Below are 18542 nucleotides of genomic sequence, written 5' to 3' on the forward strand. Positions count from 1 at the left end.
TGGCAGCTCTCCACCTTAAACAACCACAAATGGGTCAGATTCTCCAGTCAGAGCTCTCTGGGAAATCTGTGTGCTAACCATTCCGCAATGCACTGTGAGGGCTCTATCCCATAACACCCAGCCCCAGGGGGCTCTATCCCATAATACCCAGCCCCAGGGGGCTCTATCCCATAATACCCAGCCCCAGGGGGCTCTATCCCATAATACCCAGCCCCAGGGGGCTCCATCCCATAATACCCAGCCCCAGGGGGCTCCATCCCATAATACCCAGCCCCAGGGGGCTCTATCCCATAATACCCAGCCCCAGGGGGCTCCATCCCATAATACCCAGCCCCAGGGGGCTCCATCCCATAATACCCAGCCCCAGGGGGCTCCATCCCATAATACCCAGCCCCAGGGGGCTCCATCCCATAATACCCAGCCCCAGGGGGCTCCATCCCATAATACCCAGCCCCAGGGGGCTCCATCCCATAATACCCAGCCCCAGGGGGTTCCATCCCATAATACCCAGCCCCAGGGGGCTCCATCCCATAATACCCAGCCCCAGGGGGTTCCATCCCATAACACCCAGCCCCAGGGGGCTCCATCCCATAACACCCAGCCCCAGGGGGCTCTATCCCATAATACCCAGCCCCAGGGGGTTCCATCCCATAATACCCAGCCCCAGGGGGCTCCATCCCATAACACCCAGCCCCAGGGAGCTCTATCCCATAATACCCAGCCCCAGGGGGCTCCATCCCATAATACCCAGCCCCAGGGGGCTCCATCCCATAATACCCAGCCCCAGGGGGTTCCATCCCATAACACCCAGCCCCAGGGGGCTCTATCCCATAATACCCAGCCCCAGGGGGCTCCATCCCATAATACCCAGCCCCAGGGGGCTCCATCCCATAATACCCAGCCCCAGGGGGTTCCATCCCATAACACCCAGCCCCAGGGGGCTCTATCCCATAATACCCAGCCCCAGGGGGCTCCATCCCATAATACCCAGCCCCAGGGGGCTCCATCCCATAATACCCAGCCTCAGTGGACTCCATCCCATAATACCTGGTACAGTTGTTGCACGAGGACACCCTCCTTCAAGTTGTGAGCTCCTCACAGAACGATCCCAGCTCCCCGAGACTGTCCCACAGCAAAGTCCGGCCGTTTGCTACAAGGCACTACAAGCAGCGGAGTAGAGAAGGACACTCACCGCGAACGGATTGTAGGAAGCAGCAGCTCCACGGGGCCTACTTGTCGACGGAAGCACTGGCAGTCCCGACGAGAAAATCCCCAAGGCATTTAAATTCAACCCCGGGATCAAGTTTGCTTGTTGCTGAAAACAAAAGAATGTGATTTAGCCAGAGTGGAGATAACTGGTGCCTGTTGGGTTTCTCCCCCATTTCCCTAATCCCCTCCTTCTCTCCCCTCCCAATGGGACGATTCCACAGACATAGTGGCCCCTCCCATTGCTCATCACCCAACTGGCCATTCCTCATGTGTGACAGTAACTGGTACTGGGCTTTTCGACCGTGAGGAACATAAACAGCGGCCCCCGTCTTCACCCAACACCAAAGCACACAATCTGAAGCAACGAGGGGGGCTGGACTGAAGTCAGCAGCAGGAAAACTGTAGCGCCTTTTCTCATCCTTGGGCCGAGGTGCTGAGAGCCAATTGCAGTATCTCAACAGCATGCAGAAACTGTAAATCAGCCTGTGCAGACATTACACTTAGTTACAGATGCTGAACAATCTTTAAGGGGCTTGGTGCTTCTCAATTACAGCCTGAAACTGATAAGCATATTCCAATCTAACCAACAATAATTGAACTCTGACTGACCCCAGCCTCTATTTACTAAACAGCAATTAAACTCTGACTGACCCCAACCTGTTTATTTAACAGCAATTAACTCTGTCTGATTTCAACCTCAGTTTACTTATCAGCAATTGGACTTTGTGGCCTCAAAAGGTAGTTTCACTTTCGCAGCAGAATACTACCAGCATCACATGGTCCAATAGTCCTCTCCTTAGAAAAGCAGTGAGTCACCTGATTTACTGTGAGCAATGCCAGAGGAGAGTTTATCTATTGCAGTTAACGCTCAGAGCTCCACCACCCCAGAACATTTGATGTTGAACCCAATGATGATGAAAAAACCTATTGGGAGTTCTTTGAGGATGTAACTAGGATAAGGTCCCACACAAGAGGTTGGTGAACAAAATTAGGGCACATGGAATTGGGGGTAATATACTAGCATGGATTGAGAATTGGTTAACAGGCAGAAAACAAAGAGTAGGGATAAACGGGTGTTTTTCAGGATGGCAGGCTGTGACTAGTGGGGTACCGCAAGGATCGGTGCTTGGGCCCCAGCTATTCACAATCTATATCAATGATTTGGATGAGGGGACTAAATGTTACATTTCCAAATTTGCTGATGACACAAAGCTAGGTGGCAGTGTCAGTTGTGAAGAGGCTTCAAGGGGGTCTCGACAGGCTCAGTGAGTGGGCGAGAACATGGCAGATGGATTATAATGTGGATAAATGTGAAGTTATCCACTTTGGTAGAAAAAACAGAAAGGCAGAGTATTACCTAAATGGTGAAAGATTGGGGAATGCAGATGCTCAAAGGGACCTGGGTGTCCTTGTACATGAGTCACTGAAAGTGAATGTGCAGGTGCAGCAAGCCATTAGGAAGGTAAATGGTATGTTGGCCTTCATTACAAGAGGATTTGAGTACAAGAGTAAAGAAGTCTTACTCCAATTATATAGGGCCTTGGTGAGACCACACCTGGAGTACTATGTACAATTTTGGTCTCCTTACCTAAGGAAGGATATACTTGCCATAGAGCAATGAAGGTTCATGAGATCGATTCCTGGGATGGCGGGACTGTCGTATGAGAAGAGATTGAGTAAACTAGGCCTGTATTCTCTTGAATTCAGAAGAATGAGAGGGGACCTCATTGAAGCATACAGGGCTTGATAGGGTGGATGCTGGGAGAATGTTTCCCTTGGCTGGGGAGTCTAGAACCAGGGGCCACAGCCTCAGGATAAACGGTAGGCCATTCAGGACTGAGATGAAAAGAAACTTCTTCACACAGAGGGTGGTAAATCTTTGGAATTCTCTACCCCAGAGGGCTGTGGAGGCTCAGTCATTGGGTATATTCAAAACAGAATTTCCTAGAGAGCAAATAATAAAAATGACAACAGAGAAGGTCATAGACTTAGGTAGCAGTGGGGAAATCAAAAACCAGAGCGTGTCAGGAAGGGGCAGAAGGTATGGAGTAAAAGGTAAGTAATAAAAAGGGCAAAAGCAGTAACTAAGTGTCACAAAACATAGATGTGCGGGTTAGGTTGATTGGCCATGATAAAAATTGGCCCTTAGTGTTAGGGGGGATTAAATACGTGGGGTTACGGGGTTACGGCTTGGGTGGGATGGCTGTCGGTGTAGGGACCGGGTGCTAGGGTTTGGATGATCAGCCATGATCTCGTTGAATGGCGGAGCAGGCTCGAAGGGCCGAATGGCCTACTCCTGCTCCTAGTTTCTATACTTGAAAGTTCTCTATCCGAATGCACGTAGCATTCGGAACAAAATAGACGAGTTAATGGCACAAATAACTACATATAGGTATGATCTTGTGGCCATTACAGAAACATGGCTGCAGGGTGACAATGCCTGGGAATTAAACATACCAGGTTATTTAACGATCAGGAAGGACAGGCAGGAAGGAAGGGGAGGTGGGGTGGCTCTGTTAATAAAGGAAGGAATCACTGTAATACAGAGAAATGATATTGGGTCAAAAGATCAGGATAATGAAACAGTTTGGGTGGAGGTAAGGAATAATAAGGGGAAAAAAACACTAGTGGGCGTAGTCTATAGGCCTCCGAACAGTTGCAACTCTGTTGGACGGAGTATCAATCAGGAAATAGTTGAGGCTTGTAATAAGGGAGCATCTATAATTATGGGGGATTTTAACTATCATATTAATTGGACAAATCAAATTGGGCAGGGCTGCCTTGAGGATGAGTTCATTGAGTGTATTAGGGATGGGTTTCTTGAGCAGTATGTAACTGAACCGACCAGGGGGCAAGCAACCTTAGATCTGGTCCTGTGTAATGAGACAGGATTAATTAAAAATGTCCTAGTAAAGGATCCCCTTGGAATGAGTGACCATAACATGGTTGAATTCCATATTCAATTAGAGGGTGAGAAGGTTGGATCTCAAACAAGCGTGCTAAGCTTGAATAAAGGAGACTATGAAGGTATGAGAGCGGAATTGAGTAGAGTGGATTGGGAAAATAGATTAAAGGGTAAGATGATACATGATCAGTGGTGTACATTTAAGGAGTTATTTTACAACTTCCAAAAAAAATATATTCCACTGAGAAGAAAAGGGTGTAAAAGAAAAGACAGCCATCCGTGGCTAAGTAAAGAAATTAAGGATAGTATTCGACTAAAAACAAGGGCATATAAGGTAGCCAAATCTAGTGGGAGGATAGAGGATTGGGAAAACTTTAAAAGACAGCAAAAAATAACAAAAAGATTGATTAAGAAAGGGAAGATAGATTATGAAAGTAAATTAGCAAAAAATATAAAAACAGATAGTAAGAGTTTTTATAGTTATATAAAAAGAAAAAGGGTGGCTAAAGTAAATGTTGGTCCCTTAGAGGATGAGACCGGGAAATTAATGGTGGGAAATATGGAGATGGTGTAATGAAATGTGTTTGTCTTGATCCTGTATTCGTTTTGCACTCATGTATATTACCCTCCCCCACTGTGTATAGTTTCACTTCCTCTTTCCCGACTAACCTGGGAGGTTCCAGGTCTTGGCTCTTGGCTCCGCCCCTGACTTCTCTTACATAAAGATCCCAGGATCTGTATGACTCATTCCTGTGAACCAGTCAGCGTGTTGAGATGTTAGCTCTGATCTTAGTGATTAAAACCCAACTTGTTTAAGTCTATAACTTCTCGTTTTGTGGTTATTGAAGGCCCATCAATTTTAATCACTAAAGAATACTAGGATGGATCGACTCCTAAAACCAGAGCGTCTGGACTTGGATCCACATTCTGCTGAAGCATCAAATCAATTTGGACACTGGCTCAAATGCTTCGAACTCTTCGCGGGGGCCTCATCCGCTAGCGAGGTAGATAAACTGAGTCTACTGACTACTCGCGTAAGTCATCGGATTTATTCGTTCATCCGGGACGCCACCTCTTACACGGAGGCCATCACTATCCTGAAGGCCCAATACCAGAGGCCGGTAAACGAAGTGTACGCCAGACATCTGCTGGCTACACGCAGGCAGTGACCAGAGGAATCAATGGACGATTTCTTACAGGGCCTAAAGGACCTGGTCCGGGACTGTAACTGCAAGGCCGTGACGGCCAACGCGTACTCTGACGAATTGGTCCGCGATTCCTTCATCACGGGCCTCAAATCGAATTATATCCGGCAGAGACTGCTGGAGAAGGAGGTCCTGGACTTAAAAAAAGGCAGTGGCCACTGCGCGATTGCTGGACGTGGCCCAGAGAAACTCTGACTCTTATTCTTCCGGCCATGCGGCCCTCACCGCCTCGTGCGCGCCGAGGGGGCCGCCATCTTGGAATCAGCCATCTTCCCCATCCAGGTCTCAGACCAGCTCTACGCTGCTGGAGTCCCCACACAGAAGTTCACCCAGGAGTCCTACTACAGCGGCAATGTCTCCAGGCCCGAAATGCTACTTCTGCGGCCAGGCCAAGCACCCCAGACAACGATGCCCAGCGAAGGACGCTACATGCTTCAAATGTAAGAAAAAGGGTCATTTTAGCAAAGTCTGCAGGGGAATCCGATTTCCAACTCCGTCACCGCCTCGTGCGTGCCGTGCGGGCCGCCATCTTGGGATCCGCCATCTTTTCCCGACTCAACGGCCGCCCAGGGCCCAACAGTGGCTTCGATCACGGTGGATCAATCCAGGCCACACCCGTTGACAAAATCCATGATGGACATACAGGTAAACGGGAATTTAACGAAATGTTTAATTGACTGTGGGAGTACCGAGAGTTTTATCCACCCTAGCCTGGTACGGCGGCACTCATTAACGGTAACCCCTACACGGAGCAGAATTGCTATGGCTGCTAAGCCCCACACTTCGGACATTTTGGGCTACTGTGTGGTAACACTGACTGTAAAAGGCACGGACTACAAGGATTTTAAACTCCTCGTGATGCCAGAACTCTGTGTTAATGTAATCTTGGGCCTGGACTTCCAGTGCCACCACGAAAGTGTCACGCTAGCATATGGCGGGTCCCAGCCGCCACTCACAGTCTGTGGCCTATCAACCTTAAAAATCAGCCCGCCCTCTTTATTCGCTAATCTCGCTCCGAACTGTAGGCCCATAGCGACCAAAAGTAGACGGTACAGTCTGGACGACAGACACTTTATCAAGGCGGAAGTGGACAGACTCCTGCGGGAAGGCATTATTGAATGCAGTACCAGCCCGTGGCGTGCCCAAGTAGTCATAGTTAAAAATAGCGAAAAGAAACGGATGGTAATTGACTACAGCCAGACTGTTAATATTTATACCCAGCTGGACGCCTACCCTTTACTCCGCATATCAGAAATGGTCAACCAGATTGCGCAATACCGAGTCTTCTCGACTATCGACCTCAAATCCGCGTATCACCAGCTCCCCATTAGAACGGAGGACCGCCCATACACCGCCTTCGAGGCGAACGGGCGCCTCTACCATTTTCTCAGAGTGCCCTTCGGGGTAACAAATGGGGTCTCGGTCTTCCAACGTGAGATGGACCGCATGGTTGACGAGAATAAACTACAAGCTACCTACCCCTATCTGGACAATGTCACTATCTGCGGGCACAACCAGCAAGACCATGATCTAAATCTTGCGAGATTTTTAAAAACTGCCCTAAAGCTGAATCTAACCTACAACGAAGACAAATGTGTCTTCAACACAACCCGTCTCTGTATCCTCGGCTGTGTGGTGGAAGATGGGGTAATTGGACCGGACCCTGACCGATTACGCCCCCTAAAGGAACTGCCCCTGCCACACAATCCCAAAGCTTTAAAAAGGTGCCTGGGATTTTTTTCGTATTATGCCCAATGGGTGCCCAATTACTCTGATAAGGCCCGACCCCTCATTAAATCGACGTCCTTCCCACTATCAGCTGAAGCTCGGGAGGCTTTCACCAGTATCAAACAGGACATTGAAAGGGCTGCACTGTGTGCAGTGGACGAAAGCATTCCCTTTCAAGTCGAAAGCGATGCGTCAGGCTTTGCTTTAGCTGCGACCCTCAATCAGGCTGGGAGACCTGTGGCCTTCTTCTCCCGAACCCTTCAGGGACCTGAAATCAGGCACTCTTCTGTCGAGAAGGAGGCACAGGCTATAGTGGAGGCAGTGCGGCACTGGAGACACTACCTAGCCGGCAAACGTTTCACCCTGCTCACCGACCAGCGGTCGGTGGCTTTCATGTTTAATAACAAAGGGGGAAAATCAAGAATGACAAAATACTCAGGTGGAGGATCGAACTATCCACGTTCGACTATGATATTATGTACAGGCCGGGAGCCCTTAATGAACCCCCAGACGCCCTATCGCGGGGAATGTGTGCCAGCATTCATACGGACAAATTACAGGGTCTCCACAACGACCTCTGTCACCCTGGGGTCACCCGACTATACCATTTTATAAAGTCCCGCAATCTGCCCCACTCCATCGAGGAGGTCAGGGCAATGACCAGAGCCTGCCGCATCTGTGCGGAATGCAAGCCTCGTTTCTACAGGCCTGACCGTGCACACTGTTAAGTATGTGTATTGTATTGAACAATTAACACAAAGACTTAAACGTATAACTCAACAGGTCTTTACTGGTTGGAGGTAGGGGCTATACTGAATACAAGATTACTGCACAGTGCTTATATACCGGTGTGTTCACCCCCGGTATTACGTCTACAGCAGCCTGAGAAAGTCGTACATCTCTTAAGGTGGAACAGGCTTAAGCTCTCTTAAGGTGGAACAGGTTACATACACAACACTCCTCCCTTCTTAGCTTTATAGTCATCCCCCCCATTTAACATAACGTAATAACATATATACATATATAACTTCATGTTTAACGTAACATATCACAGATTCAGTCTCTGCGGAAAACAGTTCACAGATTCAATCTCTACGAACAGTTGCAACATACTCTTAGTGGGAACAGTTTACAGGTTCAGTCTCTGTGGGAACAGTTCGTAAATTCAGTCTCTGATCTTAATTCGTTCCAGACAGCATCTTTTCGTAGTGTTCGGCCGGAGGTAGTAGAAGTAACAATATTTTAAACAATTATTATTTTCGGCCTCTTCTTTTTCTTTTCTGCCTTTTTACAACTCTTGTCGTTCCCATCTTCTCGGCGGACAGCTGTAATGCGACCAACTCTCTATGTTCTTTAGACCTTAAGTGCTTCCTCCGGATTTCAGCACTTTGGGAGTTTCCATCACAATTTGGGCATACCACATCCTCGTAGTATTCACTATCACTCAACAGGTCGAGAGGCCCTTCTACTTCTTCCTTACCCAACTGGACGCTATCCGACTGCTGTTCCTTCTCTATCTCTCTTACTTCCCGTAGTAGAGCCACCTTCTTCCGATGTTCCGTAGACTTTTGGTGCTCCTCCATGATTTCTGCACTTTGGGGGTCGAAGTTACAAGCTGGGCAGGACAGGACATCGTAATATTTGGAGTCGTCCGACAGGTCATGGTAATATTCGGTGTCGTCCTGAGCTAGGCCAGCGAGAGGGTCGTCTATTTCCTCCATACCCAGCTGGATGTTAGCCAGCTCTTGTTCCAAATCCAGACATCTTTCCTGAAGAGACTTCTTCATGTGTACCTCTGCATCCAGCTTTTTCTGGGCTTTCAGCAAGTCGTTTACTAGTGACCTCATTTGTGATTTTAATACTTCAACTTCCTTTGGAGATTGATTGCTCGGACTATGCAGTCCCTCTACCGGAGCAGCTGTTTCAGCGGTCTGTTGTTCTACATTGACGTGAGTCAGCGTACTTTTGGCATCCAATGGCTGCTCTGTTGCAGTCGTTTCAGTCTGTGTCGTCACATCAGCCATCTCAATGACTTTTGAGAGCTCCGAACCCTTTTCCTTTGAAGATCGCAGCTCGTGTTCAAGTTTTTCCCATTTCAGAGTCTTGTCCCTCAGCATATGAAGGAGTTGGCTGACCGTTAACTCTTCTGACACCAGATTATGGCACGCACCTTCAGAACCTGAATCAGCTTTGATTCGTTCGGCCTCCTCGCGCAGATGGTTGGTGTGCTCCTGCTCCATTTTCTCCATCAGTTGCTTCTGTTGCCTTTCCAGATTCTCCCACTCTGTAACAAAGAACTTTTTTATTTCATTCATCTCTTGCTCAAAACGGCGAATCATTTGTTCTAATTGCTGTTGTAGTTTGAAATGGAGTTGAGTTCGAGCCGAGTGTCCCTCAAAAATGTGCATATCAGTAGACTTGACAGACTCAGAATTCTCTGTTAAACTATGTTGTTGTTGCTCAGTGGAATTCTGTGCTGAAACTTTGTCTTTTGCACATGGGTTGGTCTTACCATCATCAGTTCTAGAGTCTGGGCTGATTATCTGCACCGAGTTCTCACTCTTTATGGCTTTTAGCGAATGCCAGTCCATATTTATGTTTCTAAACCACTCCCGGCCTAGTAGTGGTGGACCTCCCTCCGGTAGCACATATAAGTCCATTATTTGACTTCCTTCGCCCTTGTTGGCCACTGCAACCTTTATTGTCCCGATGGGGTACACTCTCTGCCCCGTGTAGGTTGTCAATATAATCTCCGTATCCTGTAGGGGAATATGTTGGAATAACCTTCTGTAATCTTTCTTATTCATGACCGACAATGCCGATCCAGTGTCCAATTCCATTTTTACTTGGACTCCTTCTATCTGAAGAGTAACCCAAATTGTCTGGAGGTCTGCACCCTTACCAACGTTGAGTACCCTTAAGCTAGCCAGTTCAATACTGCTTGTGTCTGAATCGGACTCCTGTTCGGCCACCTTGTGTACCTTTGCGTATTTCCCTTGCGGTGACTTCTTGTTGCTGGTCTTCTTCCCTGACCTGCATACTCTAGCTATATGTCCAAGCCTACCACAAGTTCTACATTCTTGGTTTTTAAACCAACACTGGTTCTGATCATGCGTTGTCTTTCCACAACGATAACATTTGCCAGAACTCACACCCAATTTGTGTGCACTGAGCTCCGGTGACCGTAGCTGCATTACTGCCGTGCCTCTCGCTGCGGCTTCGTGTGCTGCTGCCATAGTGACCGCCTTCTCAAGCGTCAGCTCATTCTCCTCGAGCAGTCGCTTTTGTGTATCCTGTTTAAATAAACCACACACAAATTTGTCTCGTAGTGCATCTGTCAGTCCCGTTCGAAACTGGCAATATTTCGCTAATTTACGCAATTCCAGCAAATATTCAGCATTGCTTTCATGCTGTAGCTGCCTTCTGTCGTAAAATTTAAATCGTTCCGCTAGCATCAGCGGCGTGGGGTTTAGATGATCTTTCAGGACAGTAACAATCTCATCGAACGTCTTATCCGCCGGTCCATCTGGTGATAACAGGTGTTTCAATTGCCCGTATGTCTTCGCACCCATTAAATTTAATAATGTTAGTGCTTTATCAGCCTCACGAATTTTATTGGCCTTACAATAATTTTTAACTCGTTCAACATATATGGCCCAATCTTCGATGTCACTATCAAAGTTGCTAATATTCCCGTGTTTAGGCATTGTAGTACTTTATCAGATTTGCAATTTCTCAGATTTTTTTTTTTTTTTACTGCTATCCAAGATGGCGGCTTCCCGCTCTTGCCGTCGTCCTCCGCCCACAAAATGGCGGTTTTCCCGCGCTTGGCGGTCTTCACCCGTCCCCCGACGCCGTCTCCCTTCAGCCCCCGAGTGCCGCCCTTATCTTCGCCGCGATCGATAGCCCGCGCTGTGCCTCGCACTTGAAAGCGGCCCGGCCCTTATCAGCGGATGCGATCGATGGCCCGGCTGCGCCCCTCACTTCAAAGCGGCCCGGCCCTTATCTGCCGATCGCTATCGCCCTGTACCTCTCTTCCCCAGTCCTGTCTTCTACTCCGGTTCACAAGCTGATGGAGGCTTCAGGGTCCTAATGCCTGTCGCTTCCAGTGGGGTGGTCAGTGGTGAGGTTTGAAACCTCTCTTCAACCGCCGTGGAATAACTGCCACAGGGTAAGAACCTGACTCGTCGCCAGTGTTAAGTATGTGTATTGTATTGAACAATTAACACAAAGACTTAAACGTATAACTCAACAGGTCTTTACTGGTTGGAGGTAGGGGCTATACTGAATACAAGATTACTGCACAGTGCTTATATACCGGTGTGTTCACCCCCGGTATTACGTCTACAGCAGCCTGAGAAAGTAGTACATCTCTTAAGGTGGAACAGGCTTAAGCTCTCTTAAGGTGGAACAGGTTACATACACAACACACACCTTATCAAAGCCACACGGCCATTCGAGCGCCTAAGTCTGGACTTCAAGGGACCCCTTCCCTCTGCCGACCGTAACGTATACTTCCTCAATATCATTGATGAATATTCCCGCTTCCCCTTCGCCATTCCCTGCCCAGACATGACCAGTGCCACGATCATCAAGTGTCTCTGTAATCTATTCTGCATGTTTGGCATGCCGAACTACATACACAGCGATAAGGGGACGTCATTCATGAGTGACGAGCTGCGCCAGTTCTTGCTCTCGAAGGGGATAGCCACTAGCAGAACCACTAGCTACAACCCCCGGGGTAATGGGCAAGTGGAAAGGGAGAATGCTACTGTTTGGAAGGCTGTCACGTTAGCCTTAAAGTCAAAAGGCCTTCCGACCTCCCGCTGGCAGGAAGTCCTCCCAGACGTGCTCCACTCCATAAGGTCTCTGCTATGTACTGCCACTAACGCTACCCCTCACGAAAAGATGTTCGTTTTCCCCCGGAAATCCACCTCGGACATATCTCTACCCGCGTGGCTGACGTCTCCGGGGACAGTACTATTGCAGAAGCATGTGAGAGGCCATAAAACGGACCCCCTTGTGGAAAAGGTACAGCTCCTCCATGCAAACCCTCAGAACGCCTATATCGAATACTCTGACGGGCGAGAGGACACTGTTTCCATAAAAGACCTCGCTCCCTCGGGGAGCGGAGAGAACGATGGGAGACTACCCGATGAAGACCTACACTACAAAGAGACAGGACGCCCAGAGGTATCAATACCCAACTTTAACCTGGAGGACACTGCAGATAACCTGGAAGACACTGCGGAGGCCCGGACAGCGGAGGAACCAGAATCCACTTCCCTAGAGGCACCCCAACCGGCTTTGCACCGATCACTGAGAACTACAAAACCTCCTGACAAACTCACTTATACCAACTTTTAAGAAACATCACCCCAATGGACTAAATCTATAGAAGGGGTGAATGTAATGAAATCTGTTTGTCTTGATCCTGTATTCGTTTTGCATTCATGTATATTACTCTCCCCCACTGTGTATAGTTTCACTTCCTCTTTCCCGACTAACCTGGGAGGTTCCAGGTCCTGGCTCTTGGCTCCGCCCCTGACTTCTCTTACATAAACATCCCAGGTTGTGTATGACTCATTCCTGTGAACCAGTCGGCGTGTTGAGATGTTAGCTCTGATCTTAGTGATTAAAAGCCAACTTGTTTAAGTCTATAACTTCTAGTTTTGTGGCTATTGAAGGCCCATCAGATGGCAAAAACACTGAATATTTTGTATCAGTCTTTACAGTAGAAGACACTAAGAATATTCCAACAATGGACAAACAGGGGGCTATAGGGGGGGAGGAGCTAAACATGATCAAAATCACTAAGAAAGTGGTACTCGGTAAAATAATGGGACTCAAGGCGGATAAATCACCTGGACCCGATGGCTTACATCCTAGGGTCTTGAGGGAAGTGGCGGTAGGGATTGTGGATGCATTGGTAATAATTTTCCAAAACTCCCTGGACTCAGCAAAGGTCCCGGCAGACTGGAAAACTGCTAATCACAGAATCACAGAAACCCCACAGTGCAGATAGAGGCCATTTCGGCCCATCGAGCCTGCACCGACACATATCCCACCCGATCCCCGTAACCCCTACACCAACACATATCCCACCCTATAACCCCACATATTTTAATCCCCCTAACACTAAGGGTCAATTTATCATAGCCAATCAACCTAACCTGCACATCTTTGGACTGTGGGAGGAAACCGGAGCACCCGGAGAAAATCCACGCAAACACGGGGAGAATGTGCAAACTCCACACAGACAGTCACCCGAGGCCGGATTCGAACCCGGGTCCCTGGCGCTGTGTGGCAACAGTGCTAACCACTATGCCACCGTGCTGCCCCTAATGTAACGCCCTTATTTAAAAAGGGCAGTAGACAGAAGGCTGGAAACTATAGACCGGTTAGCCTAACATCTGTGGTAGGTAAAATATTGGAGTCCATTATTAAGGAGACAGTAACAGGACATTTGGATAATCATAATTTAATAGGACAAAGTCAGCATGGTTTTATGAAGGGGAAGTCATGTTTGACAAATTTGCTGGAGTTCTTTGAGGAAGTAACATATAGGGTGGATAAAGGGGAACCAGTGGACATAGTGTATTTAGACTTCCAAAAGGCATTTGACAAGGTGCCAACCAAAAGATTATTGCTTAAGATAAAAAATCACGGGATTGGGGGTAATATTCTGGCATGGATAGAGGATTGGCTATCTAACAGAAGGCAGAGAGTTGGGATAAATGGTTCATTCTCGGACTGGCAATCAGTAACTAGTGGTGTTCCACAGGGGTCAGTGCTGGGTCCCCAACTCTTTACAATCTATATTAACGATTTGGAGGAGGGGACAGAGTGTAACATATCAAAGTTTGCAGATGATACTAAGATGGGAGGGAAAGTAGTGAGTGAGGAGGACATAAAAAACCTGCAAGGGGACATAGACAGGCTAAGTAAGTGGGCAGAGATTTGGCAGATGGAATACAATACTGGAAAGTGTGAGGTTATGCACTTTGGCAGGAAAAATCGTAGAGCAAGTTATTATCTTAATGGCAAGAAACTGGAAAGTACTGAAGTACAAAGGGATCGGGGGGTCCTGGTGCACGAAACTCAAAAGGTTAGTATGCAGGTGCAGCAAGTGATTAAGAAGGCCAATGGAATGTTGGCTTTCATTGCTAGGGGGATAGAATATAAAAATAGGGAGGTATTGCTTCAGTTGTACAAGGTATTGGTGAGACCGCACCTGGAATACTGCATACAGTTTTGGTGTCCATACTTAAGAAAAGACATACTTGCTCTCGAGTCAGTACAAAGAAGGTTCACTCGGTTAATCCCGGGGATGAGGGGATGGACACATGAGGAGAGGTTGAGTAGATTGGGACTCTACTCATTGGAGTTCAGAAGAATGAGAGGTGATCTTATTGAAACATATAAGATTGTGAAGGGGTTGGATCGGGTGGATGCGGGGAGGATGTTCCCGATGATGGGTGAAACTAGAACTAGGGGACATAGTCTTAGAATAAGGGGCTGCTCTTTCAAAACTGAGATGAGGAGGAACTACTTCACTCAGAGGGTGGTAGGTCCATGGAATATGCTGCCCCAAAAAGCTGTAGAAGCTACATCATTACATAAATTTAAAACAGAAATAGACAGTTTCCAAGAAGTAAAGGGAATAAAGGGTTATGGGGAGCAGGCAGGAATTTGGACATGAGTCTAGGTTCGGATTGGTCATGGCCCTGTGGGTAGCAGAGCGGGCCCAGGGGCCGTGTAGCCTGATCCTGCTCCTTTTTCGTGTGTCTAATTCTGTTAGATTCAGGAGATGGTTCTGTGATAGTAGATTGGCGGTTAGGATCAGTTCAGCCATGATCTTATTGAATGGCGGAGCAGGCTCGAGGGGCTGATTGGCCTACTCCTGCTCCTATTTCTTATGTTCTTATAGATTTCTTACTAGTAAGGGCATCAAGGGATATGGCGATAAGGCCGTTGAATGGAATTGAGGCAGAAGATCAGCCATGATCTCATTGAATGGCGGAGCAGGTTCAAAGGGCCAAATGGCCTACTCCTGCTCCTATTTCTTTTGTTCTTAAAGCTCTGAAAGTCATTGCGGACGAGGTGGAGAAGGAGGAGGAGGGCACGCCAGTATATTACGTGAAACGTCAAAGACTTCCCTCACAGGCTCTAGACAAACTCGTGAATGATTTAAGAGCAGATCAGCAGCTGCAATCCACTGTAAACCAACACATGCCTCATATAATAAGGTGTAAAATAAATCAGTGCCAATGGGATCTCCTCGACTGGTATCAATTGCCTAAGGGGGTCGGAGAGGAATGTTCAACTTTTATTCCGGGGGTATAAGAGGAATGTTCCAGATTTATTCCGGGGGTCGGAATGTTCGTTTTGTTCCGTGGGTCGGAAAGGAATGTTCCAGTTTTATTCCGGGGGTCGGAATGTTCCAGTTTTATTCCGGGGGTCGGAATGTTCCAGTTTTATTCCGGGGGTCGGAATGTTCCAGTTTTATTCCGGGGGTCGGAATGTTCCAGTTTTATTCCGGGGGTCGGAATGTTCCAGTTTTATTCCGGGGGTGGGAATGTTCCAGTTTTATGCCGGGGGTGGGAATGTTCCAGTTTTATGCCGGGGGTCGGAATGTTCCAGTTTTATGCCGGGGGTCGGAATGTTCCAGTTTTATTCTGGTGGTCGCTGAGGAATGTTCCACCCGTCCCCTCCCCTGCCGTAAACACCCACCCCCCCCACCCCCCCGCCGTAAACACCCGCCCCCTCCCCACCATAAAAGCTAGAGCTCCCTGGATGACTAAAGATAAAGGGGGGAAAATTTGTAGCCACCCCTTAGGGACGCTAACTTCGCTGGGGCGCTACTTTTAGCGTCTCGAAAGAGTTAGTGCCCCAGCACTGTAAATTGAGTGGTAGCACCCCAAGCAGGAGACGGAGCACTACTGGAAATGCTCCGCCTTCCTTACAGGGGTGCTCCCATTCAATATCGCTTCGGCACGTAGCGCCGCTGTACAGCAGGCCTCCCTCCCCTGATTAAAATGGAGGTGTGGCGGAGCCACCGAGACACTCAGGGCAATTAGTAATCAACCCTTTAACTACCGTGTAGTGCAGCTGTGGACTGCACCTTTAAACTGTATGTACTTTCTTGCATTTCCGCGTGACGACGTCATGACGCCGATCACGTGACGACGTCATGACGCCGATCACGTGACCACCAGTTGGCGCGGAGAACGTGATGACGTCATGACGTCAGCTTCCAGTACTTTGCAGCAGTCTTTGAGGTGCTGGGAGGCTGCACAGGCCTGTGTACATCTTCTCCTGTAGTGTTACCAGTTAAGTTGTTTGTTTAATAAACTTTGTTATTTTGTTTCACTGAGTCGAACTTCATTATTCGGATAGGAACCTCCGTTCCTACATTGGTGACCCCGATCTCGTCTGACAACTTTCGTTGAGATATTTATAATGAATACGAACGCCATCACCCTTAAATTGCCGCAGTTCTGGGAACAGCAACCAGCAGCATGGTTTTTCCAGGCAGAAGCCCAGTTCGCACTCCGGGAGATTACAGTGGATTCGACCCGTTATTATTACGTGGTCTCCACTCTCGACAGTGCCACGGCCTCGCGGGTCGTTAGCCTCCTTGGTAATCCACCGGCTGAGGGCAAGTATGAAGCTCTAAAAACTTGTTTGCTACCGGTGTTTGATCTCAATAAGTCGGAGCGCGCACGCAGGCTTATTGCTATGCCTGGCCTTGGGGACTCAAAACCATCGGAATTGATGAGCCAGATGCTCACACTTTTGGGTTCGGAGCCTCAATGTTTTTTGTTTCGAGAACTCTTCCTCTGCCAGCTACCTGAACCAGTTCAGGCAGCCTTGGCCAGTTCTGCGATTACGGACTGTGCCGAGCTCGCTGCGGAGGCAGACAAGATTTTTACGGTCACAGCAGAGTTGTGCAGCCACGAGGCGCCTTTCCCCTATGCGAGTGAAGTCCAGCCCTCCTTCAGCAGGCTGGTGTATGTACCACGCCTGTTTTGGCGCTAAGGCTCGACGCTGCCGTCCTCCCTGCAGTTTCGCTGAAAAAAAATCTCCAGCAGGCCCGCGAGCTGCAATGAGTATGACAGGGTCTGAAAAACACACCCAGTTCACCATGGCAGTCGGTTCAGCGGGAAAACTCCTCTATATTACGGATTCCATGACAGGGCGACGATTCCTGTGTGACACTGGTTCTCAGTGCAGTATTTTGCCAGTTTCAAAGCTGGATCTGCAATCCGGCGGTCACGGTCCTTCCCTCAAGGCAGCCAATGGTGCGGCCATTCGCACGTTCGGTAAATGGACAGTTAATTTAACTCTCAGAGGTCAGCGTTTTGTGTGGGAGTTTATAACGGCTAAAGTATCACAGGCCATCCTGGGGGCTGATTTTTTTCTGTGCCAATGGCTTTCTGGTCGATGTTCGACATTGTCGACTCATTAATGCGTCCACTTTCCACGCGGTGCCTTGCCACCGCAGCACCGCTGTCTCCTGGTCGGTCGCCTGTGCGGTTCCATCGCAGGGTTTATGCACCTACTCGGCGAGTTCCCGGAGCTCACCAGGCTTACATTTTCGGCAGCAGTCGCAAGGCACGGTGTGGCGCATCACATCACCACGACGGGATCGCCTGTTTACGCTCGGGCACGAAGATTGGAACCCGGAAAGCTTGCAGCTGCAAAGGCAGAGTTTCAGACCATGGCGCGCCTTGGGATTGTCCGACGCTCCGATAGTCCTTGGTCCTCCCCACTACACATTGTACCTAAACCAGGTGGCGGATGGAGGCCTTGCGGGGATTACAGACGCCTTAACGAAGCCACTATGCCGGATAGGTATCCAATACTGCATATACAAGATGTTTCGGCCCATCTGGCTGGCAACTCAGTATTTTCCAAAGTAGATCTCGTCCGTGGATATCACCAAGTTCCTGTGCACCCTCAAGACGTCCCCAAAACGGCGGTCATCACACCGTTTGGCCTTTTTTAGTTCCTCCGAATGCCGTTCGGATTGAAAAATGCGGCTCAGGACTTTTAGCGACTCATGGACTCTGTGTTACGGGACCTTCCCTTCATTTTCGTTTACTTGGATGACATTCTCATCGCTAGTAAGGATACGAAGGAGCATATGGCCCATTTGCGTACACTCTTTGCCCATCTCAGCCAACCTGGCCTCATCATAAACCTAGCCAAATGCCAGTTTGGGTTAACCAGCATTGACTTTCTGAGGCATAGGATTACCTCATAAGGCGCCGTCCCACTGGCCACCAAGGTAGAGGCAGTTACGGCATTCCTGCAGCCTCACACACTCAAATCTCTTCAGGAGTTCCTGGGGATGGTAAATTTTTATCATCGTTTTGTCCCCAAGGCAGCCCAGTTGATGCAGCCACTGTACGAAGCACTCAAAGGGAAGTCGGGCAAAGATGTTATCATTTGGACACCGCAGATGGACCAGGCGTTCCTTGACACCAAGG

General features: G+C 48.6%; 1 protein-coding gene across 2 annotated transcripts in view; it reads right to left on the minus strand.

The window, feature by feature from the left end:
- igf2bp2a (insulin-like growth factor 2 mRNA binding protein 2a) overlaps positions 1-18542 on the minus strand; it is a 607906-nt gene that overhangs the window by 176098 nt on the left and 413266 nt on the right. For both annotated transcript variants that reach the window (XM_085985316.1, XM_085985315.1), the window contains exon 10: positions 1193-1315. In XM_085985316.1, coding sequence (XP_085841442.1) covers positions 1193-1315 — 123 coding nt within the window. The remainder of the gene's footprint in view (positions 1-1192; positions 1316-18542) is intronic.

The sequence above is a fragment of the Somniosus microcephalus genome, chromosome 4 (assembly GCF_052327205.1).
Source record: "Somniosus microcephalus isolate GS21.2 chromosome 4, FLI_Smic_1.0, whole genome shotgun sequence".
Taxonomy (NCBI): Eukaryota; Metazoa; Chordata; class Chondrichthyes; order Squaliformes; family Somniosidae; genus Somniosus; species Somniosus microcephalus.